The sequence below is a fragment of the Drosophila pseudoobscura genome, chromosome X (assembly GCF_009870125.1).
Source record: "Drosophila pseudoobscura strain MV-25-SWS-2005 chromosome X, UCI_Dpse_MV25, whole genome shotgun sequence".
Taxonomy (NCBI): Eukaryota; Metazoa; Arthropoda; class Insecta; order Diptera; family Drosophilidae; genus Drosophila; species Drosophila pseudoobscura.
This window is the reverse complement of record NC_046683.1, coordinates 54,819,792-54,839,778: the sequence shown is the minus strand read 5'-3', so window position 1 is coordinate 54,839,778 and position 19,987 is coordinate 54,819,792. Positions and strand designations below refer to the sequence as shown.

At 50.0% G+C, this 19,987-nt stretch overlaps 3 protein-coding genes and 1 long non-coding RNA gene across 5 annotated transcripts in view; 1 reads left to right on the top strand and 3 right to left on the bottom strand.

Annotated features, from left to right (window-relative positions):
* LOC117184440 (uncharacterized) overlaps positions 1 to 14,304 on the bottom strand; it is a 45,037-nt gene extending 30,733 nt beyond the window's left edge. The window contains exons 1-2 of one of the 2 annotated variants that reach the window (XR_004469795.1): positions 14,058 to 14,304; positions 12,811 to 12,953 (exon numbers count right to left, since the gene is read on the bottom strand). This is a non-coding gene — a long non-coding RNA (uncharacterized lncRNA). Of the gene's footprint in view, positions 1 to 12,810; positions 12,954 to 14,057 lie in introns of those variants that run through there. The other variant, XR_004469796.1, reaches the window with a different exon arrangement.
* Positions 6,211 to 7,077, bottom strand: LOC4813834 (uncharacterized). Its single transcript, XM_001353995.3, has one exon. The coding sequence runs from the start codon at positions 6,913 to 6,915 to the stop codon at positions 6,550 to 6,552; it is 366 nt and encodes a 121-aa protein (XP_001354031.2). The 5' UTR covers positions 6,916 to 7,077; the 3' UTR covers positions 6,211 to 6,549.
* On the top strand, positions 13,613 to 16,264 carry LOC4813833 (probable serine hydrolase). The gene is made up of 2 exons (XM_001353994.3): positions 13,613 to 13,849; positions 15,067 to 16,264. Exons 1-2 carry the CDS (start codon positions 13,778 to 13,780, stop codon positions 16,090 to 16,092), a joined length of 1,098 nt encoding a protein of 365 aa, XP_001354030.1. The 5' UTR covers positions 13,613 to 13,777; the 3' UTR covers positions 16,093 to 16,264.
* Positions 16,265 to 17,557: 1,293 nt separating this feature from the next.
* LOC4813506 (uncharacterized) lies at positions 17,558 to 19,637 on the bottom strand. Its single transcript, XM_001353993.3, has 3 exons — positions 19,475 to 19,637; positions 19,152 to 19,397; positions 17,558 to 19,101 (listed from the first exon to the last, which is right to left on the bottom strand). The coding sequence occupies exons 1-3, from the start codon at positions 19,545 to 19,547 to the stop codon at positions 17,948 to 17,950; spliced, it is 1,473 nt and encodes a 490-aa protein (XP_001354029.2). The 5' UTR covers positions 19,548 to 19,637; the 3' UTR covers positions 17,558 to 17,947.
* Between the last annotated feature and the right edge of the window lie 350 nt (positions 19,638 to 19,987).

The following is a 19,987-nucleotide window of genomic DNA, read 5'->3' as shown; positions in this document are numbered from 1 at the left end:
TCTGTCTTTCAGACCCACTCCCAGGGGAATACGAGCGCGTATGGCGCCTGCTTAGGCACTTTCATTGGGCTTTGCATTCGCATTCGCATTCGCATTCCCATTCCCATAAGTGCACTCAATCTTAGCCTGGCATTGTGGTTCTTCATCCTGGTATTTGATATTGAAATATCCCACAGACGACTGACTGTTCACTCCCCACTTGTCGGTCCGGAAAATCTGTGCCATGTGTGTGCCCAGCATTTGTCTTTCATTTTCATAGTGCCTTGTGCCTTGTGCCCTCTGCCCTGTGCATTGTGTGGCGTCCTGTTCCCATGGGTGTGTGTGTGTGTGTTGGCCTTTGTTTTGAATTTTTATTTGACATTTAATGGCATTTGTGGCATATTTCAAGCTCTGCTGTTGCTGTTGCTCATGCAATTTATTGCATACTCCCGCCTCCGGCGTCCAGCTGCCCCTTTTCGAGGCGCGACTGTTGACGCTCAATGCTGCGCCCCCAGAGATGCATGCAACAGTTGCGGCGTGCTGTAATTTAAGTGCGCTCTGCCTTGAACTTGTCCGTCGAAGGGGAACAGCGGGGGGCGGCGGTCAAGGAAAAGCGCATTAAAAGCGCATTTTTAATTAAAATGAAAGCAATGTTGAGGGCTTTAGGGAAATGCGAGAGGGCGGGGTGAGGGTGAGGGAGAGGGAGAGCTGCCATATCTGCTGTCTGCCGTCTGCTGTCTGCGGTTCTTGGTTCTCCTTCACGGTTAGCCCGAGACGCGAGACGGAATAAAGATTTAAGCCGCTGACCGCAGAAAATTAATTAAAATTATTTTAAAATTCCCGCCCAGAGAGAGCGGCAGGAAATGGATCAGGACGAAACATGGCCGAAACTCTTCGGCTGATGCTGATGGTGTGCTGATGACTGTGGGGTATTTATATGGAGCATGTGTGTGGGGCAAATACGAGTATGTTATGCATTTCCCCCCCCCCCCCCCCCCTCACCGAAATTTTGGGCTATTTGAATTGTGCAAATCGGATTTGTACGTGCCTCCAGAAAACGGGGTAACCGGGAATCGTGGCATTGGACAAATGTTTAGCCAAGCGGTTTTCCATCCATCCATCCAAACATCCCTCTAGCTCTGCCTCTCCCCTTCCCCCTTCACCATCCACCATCCACCAATGTGTGCTCTGTGTGTGTGTGTGTGTGTGTGTGCGTTTGTGGTTCTTTGAGCCAACATTTTGGGATCCCGGCCAGGCATCCAGGCATCCTTCTGTTTGCCTTTGGCTCCACGCAGTCGCATACATTTCGCTTACATTTCGCTTTATTTACTTGCATTTTTTGTGTGTTTGATTTCGAATTTAGCGCGCACAATTTGGCTTTTTTTCTTGTGCGTTGCATACTTTAAGGCATTCACTTGAGAGTGTCTGTGTGTGTGTGTGAGTGCTGGCAAACGGTTCGCCCCGCCTGGCTGACTGCCACTTTGACCCATTTGGCAAGGGCCAAGCGGCAGTCGAGTCGAGTCCCAGCGCGAATCCACACGGCATTTGACTTCCATTCGACTCGACATCATCCATTTGCATGGACCGAAACGAGTCGCCAAACGAATTGAAAGTTGCACACACACACACACACGCCAGCACACACACACACACACAGTATCCCGCAGTAGTTTCGATCCTAGGCTGAATGTCTGAATGGAAGGCAGACACCGTTTGCATACTGCCGACAGCCAGTGTGTCCTCACATGTGATTATATTGTTTGGGCAACCAATGCCCTCCCTTCGAATTTATAGGCCTTCGATAGTTTATTGAGTGGCTTGTAATAAACATTTGCTGGTTTGGCCTCTGGAACAGACTCCAGCAGACAGACGGACTACACGGCGTATGCGCATTATCTAGAGACAGTGCGGAATGTGAGGCATGTGGCGCCTGGCTGTCCCGTCCAGTCCGGCACGGACCCAAACGGCGAGCTGCGAGCTGCGGCCAAGGCCCAAGGCCCAAACAAGTCCAAACATCCGAAAATCCTGCACGAATTTCCAAAAGAAAGAAAATTTGCTCAACTTAATTGATTTTAATTTTTAATTGGTCTGATATGCCATGTATATGTATATGTGTGTGTCTATGTATGTGTGTATATGTATTTCTAATAGTTTTTTATTGATGGACTTTGCGGCCTGTTTTTATTTAATCGAATTCGTATTCGTTTATAGCCCAAAAGCCCAAATTGGAGCCAGATATCGAGTATCTTTTTTGTGGCCACACATTTGTCGACTTGGAAATCCGCTTAAAAATATATGTATGTTTCAATATACACTCGTATGAATGGAATATACATATTTGTGGATACAGTTTTGTGTTCCGCACAATGGGAATACATTTATATATTATATTGATATTTTTATTGTATTTACTGGAATTGATAATTTCATTTTCGTATTCATATTCGTATTCACATTCGCATTCGCATTCGTTTTCGTTTTCTTGTTCGTTACGATTTTATTTTGCTTCATTTTCGGTTGATTTAAACTCGAATATTTATTTATTATTATTTATTATGCGAGATCTGCTCCACTCCGCTCCGCTCTCCGCTCTCCGCCTCGTTTGGCAATTTGATTAAAATTTATTCTGTATTTTGCCTCTGGATTTCTTTTTTTTATTATTTTCTCTGTTTTGCCCCATTTGTTGGGGTTTTCTGTGTGTTTTTGTGCATTTTAAATGCAGTTTAAATGCATCAAACTGTGGAATGTCGATGCCATTGTCGGCTGGTGGGGGCTGGCGGGGGTGGTGGAGGCTGGGGAAATTCGTTTTGGTGGCAGTCAGTCGCTTCATTAGCGCTGCTTAATTGCCTCGCATTCAGTGCTGAACGGTTTTCAAATGGTTTCCTTTGTTTTTTGGGCTGCTGCCGCCTCAAGCAATTGTCGAGCACAAATGATGATATGGGTGGAAAATGAGAGGCAACAAAGCAGGCAGGCAGGCATTTAGGAAGGAAGGAACCAAGGAAGGAAGAAGGGATGGCAATTTGCTGTCATTTTGTAAATCATTTACATGCCATTTTTCCCTACCAAAACAGGGATGCTTTCGTTTGCTAATTATCATCGCTGCTGTGCGACTACGAATCCGCCGTGGGTGTGCAACGGAATTCGGTGGAAGTGACACAGCAATTGTTGCTATTGTTTCCTGCAATCCCCCAGCTGCGATGCCATCATGGCAGGCATCAATTAAAGACTCAATAAAATTCAATTGAATGCTCTGCTCTGCTCTGCCGCTCTCCCTCTGTCTCCCTCCGATTGAGCCACTAATTGAACGTCCATAAAAGTCGTTTCGATGCGGTTTAACTAGCATTGAGCCAGTGACTGTCAAACTGTTTGGCAAACTGCAAAATTGTCAATTTGTTTGCGGATGCATTCGCAGATTGGAGGATGGCTGCAAAAAAAAAAAATACAAAAAAAACAAAAAAACGCTGATGGCATTGGGAATGTGGAAAATGGGAAATTGAACAAGAATATGCCATATAAACTGATGTCGGGGGACGGGGATGGGGATGGGGATGACAATTAAAAGAGTATTTGAGTTGGAAATTGCAGAGAGGAAATCTTCTGAAAAGGACATGTCCATTGTGCTCGTAATATGAGGAGAATTCCATCATCGATTGCCGCCAAGAGGGGGGGTAGAGAGGGGAACAGAATGAAAGCAATTCCAAGAGAAGCAGAGTCCAGGCCAAGGACTTCCGAAAAGAATTAATCTGTTGCAGATCTGTTGTCCCTCGACAATCTTCCGAGTCTCCAAATCTTGATCTTTTCTTCCACCAATTTGGGATCAAGAAAACCACGAAAATTCGTGGCTTCCTTCAAGCATTTGTCGACTGTTTTGTGCGCTCATTTCTGGGAGGATGCACAGCACACAAAATACACTTGTGCGGCGGCATCATTGCCACATTGCAGCCACCACAATGGAGTCGCCTCTTATTTTCGGTATCATTGCGCAGAGCAAACTGCTTGGGCAATTAATACAAATGACGTTGATGAGCAGCGGGAGGACGATGACAGCGATGGGGATGGCGATGGCGATGGCGATGCTGCAGCAAAAGAAGCTGCCACGGGATGCCGCCGCAACGGGAAGTGGCAGCAGAAGAAAGAGCCGGCGAAAGGCAACTGCAACTGCAACTGAAAACCGGGCGAGGGGAGAAACGAAGGGAGCAGCTGCAATCTCAACTTCACATGCATGAAAAATGCAGCTCATCTTCTTAATGCGCGCGACGTGCCACAGCAGGGGCAGGAGGGGCAGCGGGGGCAGCAGGGGCAGGGCACATGGCAGTTAGTGGGGGGGTGCAAGGGGAGCAGGAGGAGCAATGAAAGCAGCTTACAACCGAATGGATGCTGCTTACTCACACTCAACCCCCCCACAACCCCCCAGCCCCTACCCGCCGAGTCCTTGCTGCCTGCCTCCCCTCCGTTGCCCCCTCCGTGGCCCCTCTGTTGCCACTCTGTTGACTTGTTTGTTTGGCTTGGATTTTCCCTATAGCTGTTGCTGAACATGCTCTTTTGGCTGCCTTGGCAAATTACCTCCAATGGTTGGGAGGGCGGAGGGATGGAGGATCGGGGAGCCAAGTTTCTGTGTGTGTCTGTGTGTGGATTAACGCTTTATAAATTGTTAATTATAATGAGTCCAGCGAGAGAGCGAGAGAGAGAGGGAGAGAGAGAGAGCTCCACTAACAATAGCGACATGATTTACATGAGAGCTTAACGTTTTATGCGGGCAAAACTAGTTCAGAAATGGGCATAAGACGAGGAGGAGGATGAGGATGAGGAGGAGGGGGGTCCGGCTATCCCCGAGTATATGTATGTATGTATATCCCCCATAGACACGAGCAGCCATGGCCATCGCCACGCTCTGTACCTCATTATGGCCAGGATGCCATGTGTCGAGTCGGAGGATGCCAGGATGTTGCCTTTGGGCGCTTATCCGACTGACATTTCATTTTTACACATCAACAGCTGCCGAGGAGTGGGAGCAGGATGGGGAGCACGTACCACACATGCCCAGACCCCCTGCGGCCATCATACGAGTTTATAGAGATATGGAATTAGAATTACAGCCATAACAATCACGATTATAATGACAACGAACTCGTTAGGATAGCAGCACGGCTGCGGGGGGGGCCCTGGATGAGGGCGGTTGGATTTGGTTGGGATAATTTATATGCAGCTCAAGTGATGATGCAAGCTTACAACTAAAAATTTCCCCTCATTTATAATGCAATGCAGAAAATGCTGCACACAGCCCCCCCCCACAGAGCCCCACATTGTCTCCTTCAGGGCGAGACAGAGAGAGAGAGAGAGAGACTGGGAGAGAGAGAGAGAGAAGCCAGCACACGCATTACAGACACGTGCTTAAGAAGATGATGATGATAGATTTGCGAACAATTGCTGCGCTCAAGCTGAGCCAGTTCTGTCCTCCTTATCGCGGCCGAATGCCGAACAATGGCAGTGCTGCCCCAACGGGGGACTCCACAACGAACAGGGGATGCCCTCACCATGGAGAAAGTGCAATGGATGGACGTGAAAGAGGGCAAACAGGGGGAGGGCATAAGATACATACAGCAAAGGTTTTTAGCCCCAGAAGTGGGCCTCCGTTGAAACCTATCCCCTATATATATGGCTTACAAAGCACCTCTAAGAATCCACCCTATGATACGAGGGGACCAACCCCCGGCTCACTCGCCTCGCTTGCGCTGATAGTTTCTGGAATTTTCTTTGTCACAGAATTCCCCTCAAAAGGGCTATACCCCCGCACAAGTTGCTCCTTTCGTGTGAAGAGTATTTGCAAATTACTCGAGCATATTGCCTGACATTGTTGCTGCTTCTGCTGCTGCTCCTCGGCTCTGTCTGTCTTGCCACTGCCACTCCTCCCTCCCACCCTTGTGCGTCACTGTGGCTGCTGTTGTTGTTGCTACTTTGTGATAAATTCGATGCCATTTAATGTTGCAGCAACACCCACGCGATCAGAGAGCCTCCCACGCTGGAGATAATTTTTCAAGCAGCAGCAGGCGCCGCCAGCGACATGGCAAACCCAAGGACTCGGCACTCGGCACTCGGGACTCGGAGCTCGACTCTTGGACCCCTGGACCCACTCTCCAAGTGGAAGCAAGCAGAAAAGTTGCAGATCATACGTATAAATAGGCTGAGAACCGGGAGCATCAATCACCGGCACAGATTTTTTCACAATTCTCGTATATTTTTTATGAATTTTATTAATGGCCAAAAGTGCGCTTTGTTTGGTTATAAAAATAGGCATATCTGCTGCATATATTAATGATTAATCAAAGGCTGTGCGGAAGAAGAGGAACCAAAATGAATGTGGATGTGTGTCTGGAGGTGGATTTGATTATTTGATTGTTGGCTGTTGTGGTGGGGCTGTTGTGGTGTGGCGGCTGTGGTGGTGTGGCTGCTGGCTGGCTGGCAATTGGCACATTGTCCTGACTTCATCCTGTGGCCTTCAGAGGCTCCAGAAGATGTCAGTGTCCCTCTCTCTCTGGGGGAGGGGGGACATTGGGGTGGGGGCATCGCCCTCTAATTGGGATTCAGCTTCACTTCAGCTGTGGCCGCATTGAGGCGCGAATGGGTGGGCAGATTGCGCTCCTTCTTCTCCACGAAGATCTGGTAGTGGCCCTCGCCATAGCCAAAGCCGTGCATGCTCTTATGCATGGCATCGGGTATGAACTTGAAGCCGCCGCGTCTCTCCATCAATGGGGAGTCCTCCTCCTTCTCCTTCTCCTCCTCCCTGTCCCGCTCGTCGCAGTCACAGTCGGGCTGCGGGCAGGCGGTGCGGTTCTCGAGGATGCAGAAGAGCTGCAGGCACTTGCGCATCACGTAGATCATCAGCAGGATGATCAGGTTGGTGGCAAACAGATGCTTGCGCGGCGCAAGGAACAGCATCCTAAGCACTTGGGCACACTGGGTCTATAGCTATCACAGACACTACGACTTCTACGACTTCTACGACTACGATGGCTGCGATGGCTGGCGCTGGCTGACAATCACTGCTGACAGACGACGACTGAATGAGGGATCGTCCTTCTGCCAGAGCCTATATATGCGGCGGCCTCTACCTAACTACCTAGGTAGCCCACCCACCCCCTGGCCTGCCCCTGCCCGTGGCCGTGGGTTTTCTTTTGGGCCTTTCGGACTGTACCTTCCAGGATATACAGCATGTACCTACTACTTGGCTAGTCCTTCAGATTAGGTAATCATCTCCAAGAAGGCGACAGACGGCCAAATGTGTTTATGATTTTGCGGAAAATGTCCAAGCCGTCAGGCAGTCTCTGCCACAAACGGTTGATGCCTCAGTGGCTGGCTGTACCCGTAAACACGACGCGACTACAGGAGTAACTTTCCTTCGAACAAACAATTAAAGATCTCCATACACACACACACACACACACACACACACACACATACGTACACAGATGTGGATAAGGTATAGGATCGATTCTGGGGAAAGACATATGGCTTCTAGTTGCTGGCTTTAAGCATTAGTCGGGTCTCTACTAGGGTCTGGGGACCAATCTTCCTATGGGAATCCCACTGGATGGACACCACACTTACTCTTCCCTTTGCCAAGCCTTTGATAGCCATTGCTTGGGCTTTAATCTAATCAAAGGATCCCCAAAAGAGCATAATTATGTACTTATCCTGAGCTCTCCTACACTTCCTTCATAGACCTTTAGTAGTGGGATCTTTAACCCTTAAAATCATTCCCTGATTCTCTCTGTTTTCTCCTACTTTTTGCATAATATATCAATACTAGGGGGCACAAGCTTCCTGCTTCCTCGCTTAGCTCGTGCGCCAACCACGGGCTCACTCGCTTGCCACCCGATATACGACCCAGTCCCTCCTTTTAGTCTTCTTTTAGTCCCTTCTTCACCTTAAAGAAGCCTCTCCCCTCGCCTTGGCGTTGGTGAAATTTCTCCCAGTGCACTTTTCGCACAGCCGCCTGCTGGAGCCTTTTTTCACGTTTATGCAACTGCAGCAAAGTGAATTTCCCCCCGTCCTGGCTGTGTCGCCGCTGCCTCCATCTGCTTCCATTGCTGGCAAAAAGTGGCATAAATTCACAAATTGAATATAAATAAATTTCCTGCCAGGCAATCGCACCGAAAAAAAAGCGTAGAAGAGTGGAATAAATATCCTAGAAGGAGGATCCATACATCCACTACTCATATTCGTATTGGTGTGCGTGTGTGCGTGTGTGTGTGTGTGTGTGGCACGTTCCACGCCCCGTCCATAGATGCTACAGTCAATTGAATTTGAATGTGGACCAGACTCCAGGCCAGGAGCCATGAAAAGAGGGGGTAGAGGAGAAAAACGTTGCCATAAAAATGGCGAAAATATGTTGGCCAACAGGAAAAGATGGTCGGGTCGATAGACTGGCGAGAAAAAGCTGGTAGTCGGTCTGGGCCTGGGAAAGCAAACCCCCAACTAATCAATGAAGCTGCCACCGCACTCATTAGGGAGGGAGAAGGAAACTTTTTTTTTGCCGTTCTGCTTTTCACCTGCTTAAAATTCTCTGGTGGGGAAAACGTGGCAAAAAAGAAGACCAGAAACCCCCTCCCCTGAGGAGAAGTTGGCCCAAAAGTTTACGACGAAGGAACATCCTCATTGGACGCGAGTGACTTTTTGCCTTCTGGTTTCGATTTACGCGGGGCCACACACACACAGTGCATCCCAAATGTCCAGGGGAACAGTAGAAGGGGCAGGGGTGGGGGCAGGGGCAGGGGTGGGGGTGTGGCCAGTGGCTGGGGCAGCCCCAGTCGGCCCCAGCAATTTGCCTTCATTTGTTGACTTAATCATTTGATTGCGTTTTTCTGCACGCGCTGATTGAATTTTTCAGCCAAGGCGAAAGTTTTGGGCGTGTCCCAGTTTCGTCGGTTTTCTGTTCTCGATTTCTGGTCGCCTTTCCCCCATCTGGGGAAATCAAGCTAATTAGTTTAATTGATAGTTGTGGGCCCGGTGCTGGCCATGCGGCGATTTGGTTGCAGCAAAACACGCAAATCAAGCGATGGGCCATGGGCGAAACTTTTTTTTGGCAGTGGCAGAAAAACCACAAAACGTTTGGACAGTGGGATATGGCAACCCAATGAAGGGAGATCTGCAAGTAGGGCTCAAGGAGGACACTGTTCCATCGAATCACATCTGCAGAGACTATAAATCGAAGACCAGAGGGGCAGCAGAAGGTGCTAGTGGACGGTTCGAGACGATCTCGTTGGAGACTTAACTGGTTTCTCCTTTTACTGTTAGACTCTCCCCCGATCTCCCCCTGATCATAGAAGTACTCTACCGAATCCGTCGCATTGTATCTTTGGGCCCCGCTCTGAAAACAATCCCAATTCCCTCCCATTAAATTTTCATAAATATCGATAGCTCCCCCCCCCACTCTTGGGGCGCCGCAAATCAATTGAAAATAAATATTTCTCCTCGATATTTATGTGCCGCATGTGTGCTGGCATTTAAGATGAGTTTTTGATGAAACCAAATAAATTTCATAAATGGCAGCCATGGCCACCACGACACCCCCCCTCACCTCAGGGAGGAGGAGGTATTGAGGTGTGCCACCGCGTACGGGTACGTGCTTGGCCAGACTTCGTGTTTCGAGGGCGTGGCGGGGCACGGGGCACGGGGCACGGGGCATGCTTCATAAATATTTATGATATGCTGCTTGCCACAGGAATATCTGCTCTGCATCTCTCCTTCTCTTTCTTTCTTCCCTTTCTCCTTCTTCTGCTCTTTGTCTCTCGCTTTCTCTTTCATTCTTCTAACTGATTTTTTGGTTCGCGTTGGCCATAAAAAATAACGCGTAAAATCAACAACAAAATACAAAAAAAAATACAAAAAAATGTTGCCTTAACCCACTAGTGACTCTCCGATTAACCCCCGGCAGCAGCAGCAGCAGGGGCAGGGGCAGGAGCACCGTGCCCCATAATAAATTATGCATTAAAAAGTTCAACGTTCAACGTTCAACTTGATTTTGATTGTGTTCTCCAGGGCAGCAATTGCTCCTTTAGCGCTAGAGAGGAGGGGGTGCTCCAGGACCTCCACGCTCCACTCTCCACGCTCCACTCTCCATCGTGGCTATATCTGGACTACCTGTCGCCAAAGTTTTCCGCTGCTGAGGATTTCGTCTGGCCGGCCATTTTAGGGACATTATCCTGCAGTCACAGTCTCAGTCTTGGGCTAGGAAGCAAGCCGAAAACCGAACACGGAACACCGAAAACCAGGACAAGAGCCAGGACGAGAAGGACGAGCAGGACGAGAAGGACGCTTGACAGTAAAATTTATTCTAATGCGATTTGCATTTATTTCGCTTGGCATAATCTCTGCTGGCTCCGCCAGGAACATCCTCCACGATGAAAATGAAGCAGAATTAACTTTAAATTCTACTGAAATTGGCATTCTGGGGACGGGTCCTGTGCTGCTGCCAGGCGGAGGCCAGTTTATGGCCTTTTACTGACCATAATGCTAAAAACTGTCCGTTTACTTAGCTGAAGGATTGCCACAACCCAGGGGGAGGGGCCACCATTAGGCAAAGGTACAAGAAAGACAACACCAGGAGGCAGGAGGCAGAAGGCAGGAGGCCACTGAAACAGTGGCAACAGCAACCTGCAGCATCTCCCCTCCCTCTCCACTGCTGGATCTCAATCTGCATCTGCAGCATCCATCAGACCAAACAATTTCCGTCAAATTTCCATGCGCCGACAAAAGCTTTTCACTTGAGTGCCAGACAAAAGTCCACCCCACACCCCCCTCCGCCCCAGACCATAGGAAAAGCAGCCATCCATCCAGTCGTGGCAGATAAAAAGCCATGTAAACGAAGTTTATATACTCTGCAGATTGGCAGCCAATTAGGAGGATTGCATCTGGGCTCTAATTGAGTGAAAACTGCACAGAAACAGAAGGATTAATTTGGAATTGCAGGGCTTGCCAGGGGAGTGGGGGAGGGGCCCCCTACCCCCTTGAGACCACAACAAAGTAAGCCAACTACAGGGTATCAGTCGATGCCACCTCATTGTCTGCCTGCCCGCCTTTGCTGCCTTCTGGCATCTCCTTAGCAGGCATATTCAAAGCCATTACTTTGCGTTTTACACCTTGGAACAACATTAGGGCCACTGCAGAGGATTGAGACGGTGAACGGCGGTACGGCAGGGCAGGACACGTCGCTGGGCGTGGCTGGCTGGATGGCTGTCTTCGCTTTGGCATAAATCCAGCAAATGCTGAGTACACAAGTATACGAGTATTTGTATTGGTAGAGGAGCACGGGAAAACCGCGCGAATAAATCCGTAAGAAACGCGGAAGGTCTATATTACAACCGTAACCGATTTGGCTCGGAAATGCTGGGTTTTTCGACAAGTAAATTCTGAAATATTCAGTTAGGAGTTCGCCGGAAGCTGAATCGATGGGTAGGTAGGTTTTTAAGGCATGTATATGCCCCCCTCCCGGCGGTGATAGTTCTGGGTCGACAAAGAGACCCAAGAGACCAATTTTAAGATGGAACACGTTCCACAGCTTGTCCCAAAGTAAAGTTCCGAAAAGGCACAAATCGCTTATCTATTTGCCACTGGAGGCGCCGCCACCGCCATCGCCATCGCGTCATCAACCAGAGGAGAGGCAGACAGAGAGGGAGAGAGGGAGAGGAGGAAGCCAGCTCCAGTTTGGGTTCGGGTCATTAGCCACCTTTGGTTGACTGACTGGGCGATGCTCCATAGCCACAGCAGCAGCAGCTGTCTGGAGGACAGAGGAGTGCAGAGGGGCGAGGGTGGAGAGGGGGGCAAGTGTCATTCAAATGTCATTAGTGACACTGATGCAGCAGCAGGAGGCTCCACAGCAGGGCACCAGGGCACCGGGGCACCGGGGCAGAGCAGGTGGCATGGCAGAGCTGCAGAGGTGCATGCATCGTAATTTGATTTCGAGGCGCCACACCAAATTGAGGGCCAAGGAAGGCGCTAACAGGATCCCGCCACTTGGCGAGGCGTCAGCTGTATTTGATTAAACGTTGAACCATCAGAAGCACATCCAGGGGGCACTTTTAGAGGCCCACAGAAGATGCACCTCTCCCACTCTCTCTCTGTCTCTCTCTCTCTCTTTCTATTCCATGTATCGTTTGCCGTTTTAATTGCAGTGGAAATTAAAAAGGCTTTGCATACTTTTCAGCGATTGCCAGATTTATGATTCCAATTTGTTATTTATGGCTCGAAACAGAAAAGAACAGAACAGAGCAGCGAAGCAATATTCAATTTGTGCACTCCACGAAGATTTATGTGTTGGACGCACCCCCGCACCGCCGCACCCACAGCCCGAGGCGCCTCTCGAGCGCTGTCCACTTTGAAACAGTTTCCATTTAGCCAAAAACTAAACAAATTCATTTTGTGTAAACTGTTGTCGGCGGCTTTATTCGATTCGAATGGATTTTTGAATAGATTTTGTGTGCTATAGCCCCGATCAAATCTCTCTCTCTCAGCAGGCCATATTTTTTTTATTGAGGTTTACCCTCCCGCCAAAAAAGAGGTAAATAAATTCTTATTGATTTGCTTTTGTGTATTAATTTGTTGAACCGATTGAAGCTGAACGCCAACGAAAAACGCTCCAAAGCACACACACACACACACACACAAAACGTATTCATTTGGATTTTATTGGCTATGTGATTGTTTTTATTTTAATATTTTATACTTGGCGTTCGTTTTCGTTTTGCCATTTCAAAAAATCTCATAAAAATTATATATAAAATGGGAAAATTTTGCTCTTTCTCTCTCTCTCTCTCTCTCTCTCTGTCTGTCTGCCCTGTCATCGCAAAGTACTTTTATTTTGTTGAAGAGTACAATATTTATTTTCCTGTTTTGTAATTTGAGATCTAGTAACACGATGGCATCAATTATTTGATGGCTGCCTTTGACCACAAATTGAAAATGTTTGGAAATGTAATCTGTAAAGGAAATTGAAAATTGCCAATTGGCATAAGTGCCGAGGTTTTTTATGTGAAACGTCCATATTGCCATCACGGGGAGCCATTCCAAACACATTCTGAGTGTTTTGTAGACATAATTGGCCAAATATATGTATTGGAAAACATCATAGAGATCTACAACTAATTCCCAGATATAGTCGTATTTTGTATACTTTGACCCCTTGTTGTTTTGCCCTTGCCAAAGTTCTTTTTGTTTATTCATGCTATCGGAACATGATAGAGCTTTCGCTCTCCCGTATTTATCACTCTGTAAAACACTCGCTGTAAAACTATCCATCTCCCTCTCTCCACATAGCAGTAACGCTCGCTCTCCCGCTCAAAGCCAAGCATGATAGAACATGCTTTTGCCAGCAAAAGCTTCGTAGCGATCTGCTGTAGTTCGCTCTCTCTCTTTGCCTCCCTCCCTCCCTGCCGCTCTTCGTTTTGCTTTCGCGAGGTGTCTGCTCTCACCTTAGCGGCTGTATCCCGATTGTTGTTGTTGTTGTTGTTCTTGCCGGCTGAATGGCTGATTAAAGTTCAGTCCCGTGTCTGCGCCTCGACATCGTCCGAGTCGAGTGGGATTTAATTGGCCTCTGGGGCCAAACACGCTTTAGTTTTGTTTACGCGCTAGTGGCGTGCACTTCCCCAGTTCCCACTCTCTCTCTCTCTCTCTCTCACTCTCTCTCTGTTAATTTAGTTATTGCATAAAAATAGACAACTTTTCCCACTGCTTAATGACACGCGTGTGTCGGATTTAGTTGAGAGATTGTGTCATTTATTACGGACCAAATCCCCAATACACAATGACATCCACGGCGGGTGGCGGTGGCGTCGCAGGAGGCGGTGATGGAAAACAGATTGAGCAACATGAACAGGTAATTATGGTATACGATTGGACAGAGTGTGCGTTGTGTACGTTCTGGGAGAGTGTTTGCTGTCGTGTCATAAAAAGTTATTGAATGTTATACGCGACCTTATCGCGCGGGGGCCAAGTAGATTTCCCCATGAAAATCCACAGACATATGTATGTAGCCCTCCCCTCTACCTTTGGACGCAATTGCATTCTTATCGCCTTGGACTCACCTGATAAGATTCCCTCCCTCCCGCCGCCCTCGAAGCGGAATCAAAGTCAATGGCTACCGATGGAATTTGCAAAGTGGAGTGATTTTTTTTTTGTTTGTTTCCCGTTCGGCACAAAGCCCTAGACACACACGAACACACGACCAAAGTGGTGGGTGGGGGCGGGCCTTTTGTGTGTTATGAGGAGCTCATTAGAGGAGTTCATCAAAGTGTCGGCGGCGTAGGAAACTTTGCTTGCCGTAAAAGTTTCACAGACAAAGCTTTGCGCTCTCGCTCTCTCTCTCTCTCTCGATTGCTCAGCATACTTGAGAGAGCATTTTGGCGCTAATTTTGAAGCTGAGCGAGCGAACAAAAGTAAAGTTTTGCATGTGCAACATCAGTCAATTGCTGAGACAGTGAAATCTGTCACTAAAGAATCTAGACAGCAGCTCCATTAAGCGCGCACGTTTCAATGCTCTTCGTACACCTCTTGGTACACCTGTTGTTCCCTCGGCGGAACCCCCACTGTACCCCTATCGATTGATACGCCTGGGGAACAAGCGCACACATATCCCCTCCAAATAAAAAAAAATACAAAAAAAAACTAGATGATAAATTGTTGCAAGGGAGAATGCTCGGTGGGGCCTGTCCGCCTGTCCGTCAATTGACACCTGGGCCCCAACTCAGTTGTCAACCGATTCAACTTTTTCACACAAAGCGATTGATCAAACCGAGCTCCAGCAGATGAGGCGGTGGCAATGGTTGCGAGTGGGAATCGAAAGGAAATGCCAGAGGCACATTTTCCACCTATAACCAGGTTGGTTTTCCTGCCGGACGGGACGGGACAGGACGGGACAGGACAGGACAGACACGGACACGGTCACGGACAGGAGAGAACAGCAGGCCGACAGGCTACCAGCTACCCCACTGGCAATTAACAGCTAACAAGGAGAACGAACCCCTCCCTATCTAACCCTTCAGCCATCTCTCTCTCCCTCTCTCGCTCACATACCCTATGCCCTGCTCGTTGCAGGAACCCATGGATGTGCGCATCGATATGCCGTGGGGTTATGTGGTCGGCCGCTGGTACGGCAATCGCCAGGTACGTCCCATCCTGGCCCTCCACGGCTGGCTGGACAATTTAGGGACGTGGAACGAGCTGCTGCCGCTGCTGCCCACGCACCTGGGCGTGCTCTGCATTGACCTGCCCGGCCACGGCTACTCCTCGAAGCTGCCCGAGGGGATTGCCTACCACTTTGTGGACTACCTGTGCGTGATCCTGCGCATCATGGAGGAGTACGGCTGGCAGAAGGTGTCGCTGATGGCCCACTCCATGAGCGCCATGCTGTGCTTTGTCTTTGCCTCGCTCTATCCGCACCGCATGGACCTGCTCATCAGCGTGGACATCGTGAAGACGCGCTACCGCAAGCCCGCCTCGCAGATTGATTACCTGCGCACCAACATCGAGGGCTACATGCTGGAGGACGAGCGCTTCGCCAACGCCAAGCGGCAGGAGCCCCCCTCCTACACCTACGCGGAGCTGGAGCAGGTCCTGCACAAGGGCTCCGATCGGTCGGTGCTCCTCGAGAACTGCCACCACATACTCGAGCGGAACGTGACCAAGTCCACCAAGTACCCGGACAAGTACTTCTTCTCCCGCGACGGACGCTGCAAGTACTACAACGAGTTCCACACGAGCCCCCCCTTTGCCGCGGAGCTGGCGCGCACCATTCGCAACGTTCCGTACTGCGTGATCAAGGGCTCCGAGTCGCACTTCATCGATGAGCAGAGCGACGAGGTCATCGCCATTCTGCGCGAGAACAATCCCCACTTCGAGCTCCACGAGGTGCAGGGCACCCACCACGTGCACCTCAACAATGCCGCCGGTGTGGCGGCCATCATCAATCCGTTCATCATGCGCCACCGTCCGCCGCAACTGGAGACGTGGACGGTCGACAGCGACCAGGGCGAGGACCTGCCCGACGCCGTCAAGGAGTTCAAGCTCGCGGTGGAGGACTCAGAGAACGTCAAGCGGAGAAAGAGAAAAAGCAACCTATAGCTGCTGTCGGCATCTCTGATTAGCAGCGCGAAAAGAGAACCTTTGTTTCTGCACTACCCGCAAATGGTATAAAATTTGATATTTGATTTTGATTATGATTTTGATTGTGATTGCGTGCGTGATGCTTCAAGCGATAATTTTGCGTGAAAATATAGTTTTAATTAAACCATAATTGTATTTCGTATTCAAGGGTCTGTTGTGTTTTCAACTGTCAAAATGGTTGGCCATACGCCAGTGCAGGGGGAGTGTGCACTGGGAGAAAGGCATTACCACCTAATCGGACCTTCTATATAGAGATAATCGGAATCGGAATCAGGCATCATCGGCAACACTCTTTCACTCTTCCATCTTACCGAGAGGCTGGCTGCCTGCTCGTGGCTAATCCCCTCTCTGCTCCCACTTCCAACTTCATTTCAGGCCACACTCGAAGTTTGTTCAAGTGCACGCTACCCGCATACCCGCCTTATGTGTGAAGCACACAGATTTTTCCACCCACGAGAGTATCTCTATCTGTGGTTTCGGCCTGACCGCACAGCATATTGAGCTGCCGCCCGAAACCGCAACCTAAATTGGTTTAAATAATTTTCCCCATTTATTTTTCTTTGCGCTCTTTGGTTCGTTGGGGTTTGCTCTGGGTTTTGGGGTTTGGGGTTTGGGGTTTGGTGGCATCGGCACTGATGGGTAGTGATGGGTAGTGCACCTTTTTTCGATCAATCAATTTTCGTTTAGGTTTTTGGCCATTTAATTTCGCTTTAATCTTTCGGGACGCAGTTCATTGGCCACTTCATTAGTGATAAGGGGATCGGAAATGCTGCTGGATCCACGCTCCTGGCTGCTGGCTCCCGACTCCTCCTGGATGGCTGGGAATGAACCCCAACAAAGGATGTCCCGGCATCCACTTAAAAACAATGGCGAGGCAAAAACAAAAGAACCTTGTTCGCTCTTCCTCTAAGCCCCTCCCCCCCCCCCCCCCTCCCCCTCTTTCTGTGTGCTTGTGGGTGGATTTCCCTGTGGGTGCCGGAAGGTATGCTATACCCTAAGCACCCAGACGTGAACGAGCGAGAGAGAGAGAAAGAGAGAGAGAGAAATCGAACCCGTAGCCGAATCGCATCCGTACGGATGGTGGAGGGAGAATAAAGCCCCTGCGGACTCACGAGGCTTGAAAAAATAAACAAATTTAACGCTTTTATTGCCTTTGCACGTTGCGGATCCGTTGCCGACTACGGGCACCGCTCCGCCCCCGGGAGTGTTCCGTGTTCAGTTTTCTACGTAAATTAAATTAGGTAGAACCGGAAAAATGTTGCCGAGCAGCCAAAGATGCGATTACGCTTTTTCCCGTCGTTACGAAATTGATAGCGGATATAAATGTTTAATGTTTTGGCAATAAAAATGTAAGGGTGCTCGCGGGAGGGGCCCAGGGTATCCAGGGGTATCCTCTCCACTGATAAAGCGACTTTATGATAAATTCAGTTTGCGGTTTTACGCACAATTTAATTTGCTTAAAAATCAATAAAAATCATTAACATTGTTTCCTCGAGAGCAGGTTTTTAGCGGAGACGCTGGGGAATTATATAATGCTGCTCATAAATAATTAATAATCTTTTGTTGGGTAAAGGCTTGCAGCAGATTTGTATCCCAGCAACCCCGCAACGCAGCTGCAGATTATTCTCGTAAATATTTGATGGTAAAAATTATCATTAGCTTGTGGTCAAAGGAAATTAGTTTTCCAGGGAATTAGCAAAAGTAATGCTTCATTTTCCATCGCAAACAATGGGCAGACGGGCAGACAAAAGGGAAGCCATCGATGAGTAATGGCGGAAAGAAATGAGGGATTGGAAAGCAAAGCACTTTGTTGTCAGAACTTCTGCTTGGGACTGTCGGGGGTGTCGATGAGGCCACTAATCGGATACTGCTGGAAGATGCGACTCTTGGACAGCCGCACGGACTGCAGCTCGTGGGGCGGTTTGTTGTGGGCCAGGAAGTGGTTCGTCTGCCAGAACTGCGTCTGTTCCGCGGCGGAGGAGAGTCGTCGTATGCCCAGCAGGCGATTGCGCACGTCCACGAGGCTGGCGGAGTAGGGCTGCAGCCACTGCACCACGGGGACGGCCAGAGAGGTGAGCACCAGCGAGACCACACTGACCGCCAGCAGGGCCGTCCAAGTGTCATCCACATTCGCCTCGTACTTGTGGCCCTCGAGGATGCCCAGCTGCAGCACGAAGCCGGTGGCCAGGGCCAGCTCCGCGTAGAGGAAGGGCGAGCACTCGAGCAGCCAGTGGAGGGCCTGGCTGGAGAGGACGCCCACGGTGGCGTAGATGAGGCACAGGAAGAGGAAGCAGTGCTCCGACTGCTCCTCGCTGTAGATGCACAGCAGGGCCACGATCAGCGTGACTTGGATGACCCCAAAGAGGAGGTACACCAGCTTGGGGGTGTAGCGCATCAGCAGCAGAGCCCCGAGACCACAGCCGCCGGCGTACAGGACGAACGGCGCGAAGAGCTGGGTCCGCTGCACATACCCCGTGGTGGCACTCCACATCAGCTGCAGGTAGGCGGGGGAGAAGAGCAGGCAGCTCCTCTGCAGCACCACCAGGAAGCCCCCGAGGACCAGGACCAGCCACTGCCGGTCGGCCAGCAGCCGGTAGTCGGTGCGTCCCACGAACTGTGCGAGCACCGCCTGACGGGGCAGGAATACCATCCGCTCTTCGTTCAGCAGGTTGAAGACCAGGTCCCGCGACTCCTTGTAGTTGTGGCAGCCCAGGTGCTGCAGCAGCTCGTTGAGGCACACCACAGAGACCAGCAGCAGGTCGATCCCGAGGGTAATCAGCCCGCAGCGCTGCGGTTCCATCTCGTTGAAGACCACAAATCCGCTGGCCAGGCCGCAGGCATGCAGGGCGTTCGCCAGGGCGATCCTGGCGGGTCGCAGTCCCGAGGCGTCGCATCGCAGGCTCACGTAGCTAAAGCCCGCCAGGTACACGACGCTCAGGCCCACGAAGTGGAAGTAGTAGCTAACGGCTGGGAGATCGAGTTAGACGGGGGGTTTCCATCGCATCTGCAGGACTCACCCAACTGCTTGGTGAGCATGAAGCAGCTCCCCATCAGCGAGCACAACAGGCCGTAGAAGATGACGTAGTAGTGATCGTAACTGTACTTCTGCCTCTTGTGCTTCCGCAGGGTCCAGCCCAGGGCCAGGGCCAAGGTGACGGCGCCGCCCACCAGAGCGTACCAGTGCGGCCACAGATTGTCGTACACATACGCGGACTTTGAGTAGTACCCCAAGGAGAAACCACTCGCCCACAGGCAGGCCAATGCTTGAGAATAGAAGCCACACATGAGACAGTGAGTGACAGAGACAGAGACACGTGAAAGTGATGTATCGGAAACATACCCAGCAAATCGGGCAGCGAAAACATCGCCACGAGGCGTGTCCGCACGCTGTGCACCTTCGAAGGCAGGTTCATCGTCTCGCTCGCTGTCACATCTACTCCGATGGGGAATAGAAATTGAAATCGAAATCGAAATGGAAATGGAAATGCATCCCCCGCTTTGGGGCCTTGCGGTGGTTTATTGGTTATCAATGGCACAGCACAGCACAGAACAGCGCCGATAGCGCATCTTGTCGCAAATGCCTCTCCAATCGGTTCAGATAAGATAAATGTCGTACCCAGAACAAGCGACACCCTAATTAAACAGCACCAACGATGATGATGACGATGACGATGTTTGCGAGTTTTGGTCCACACAAGGACAGAGAGAGACAGAGAGAGAGAGAGAGAGAGGACACCTGTTGTGGAATGGAATAGGAATAGGAATAGGAATGGGTGGGGCAGGGCATGGCACGACTGATAGCAGAGAAGCAGTGAAATTGCAAAAGTCAGAAGCAGTGGATGAAGAAATTATT

Coding starts and splice junctions, on each gene's coding strand:
- LOC4813506 (XM_001353993.3), bottom strand. CDS start 19,547: ATGAACCTGCCTTCGAAGGTGCACAGCGTGCGGACACGCCTCGTGGCG. Junction 19,398..19,474: donor TTCGCTGCCCGATTTGCTGG/GTATGTTTCCGA, acceptor TCTATTCTCAAG/CATTGGCCTGCCTGTGGGCG. Junction 19,102..19,151: donor CATGCTCACCAAGCAGTTGG/GTGAGTCCTGCA, acceptor TCGATCTCCCAG/CCGTTAGCTACTACTTCCAC.
- LOC4813834 (XM_001353995.3), bottom strand. CDS start 6,915: ATGCTGTTCCTTGCGCCGCGCAAGCATCTGTTTGCCACCAACCTGATC.
- LOC4813833 (XM_001353994.3), top strand. CDS start 13,778: ATGACATCCACGGCGGGTGGCGGTGGCGTCGCAGGAGGCGGTGATGGA. Junction 13,850..15,066: donor AGATTGAGCAACATGAACAG/GTAATTATGGTA, acceptor TGCTCGTTGCAG/GAACCCATGGATGTGCGCAT.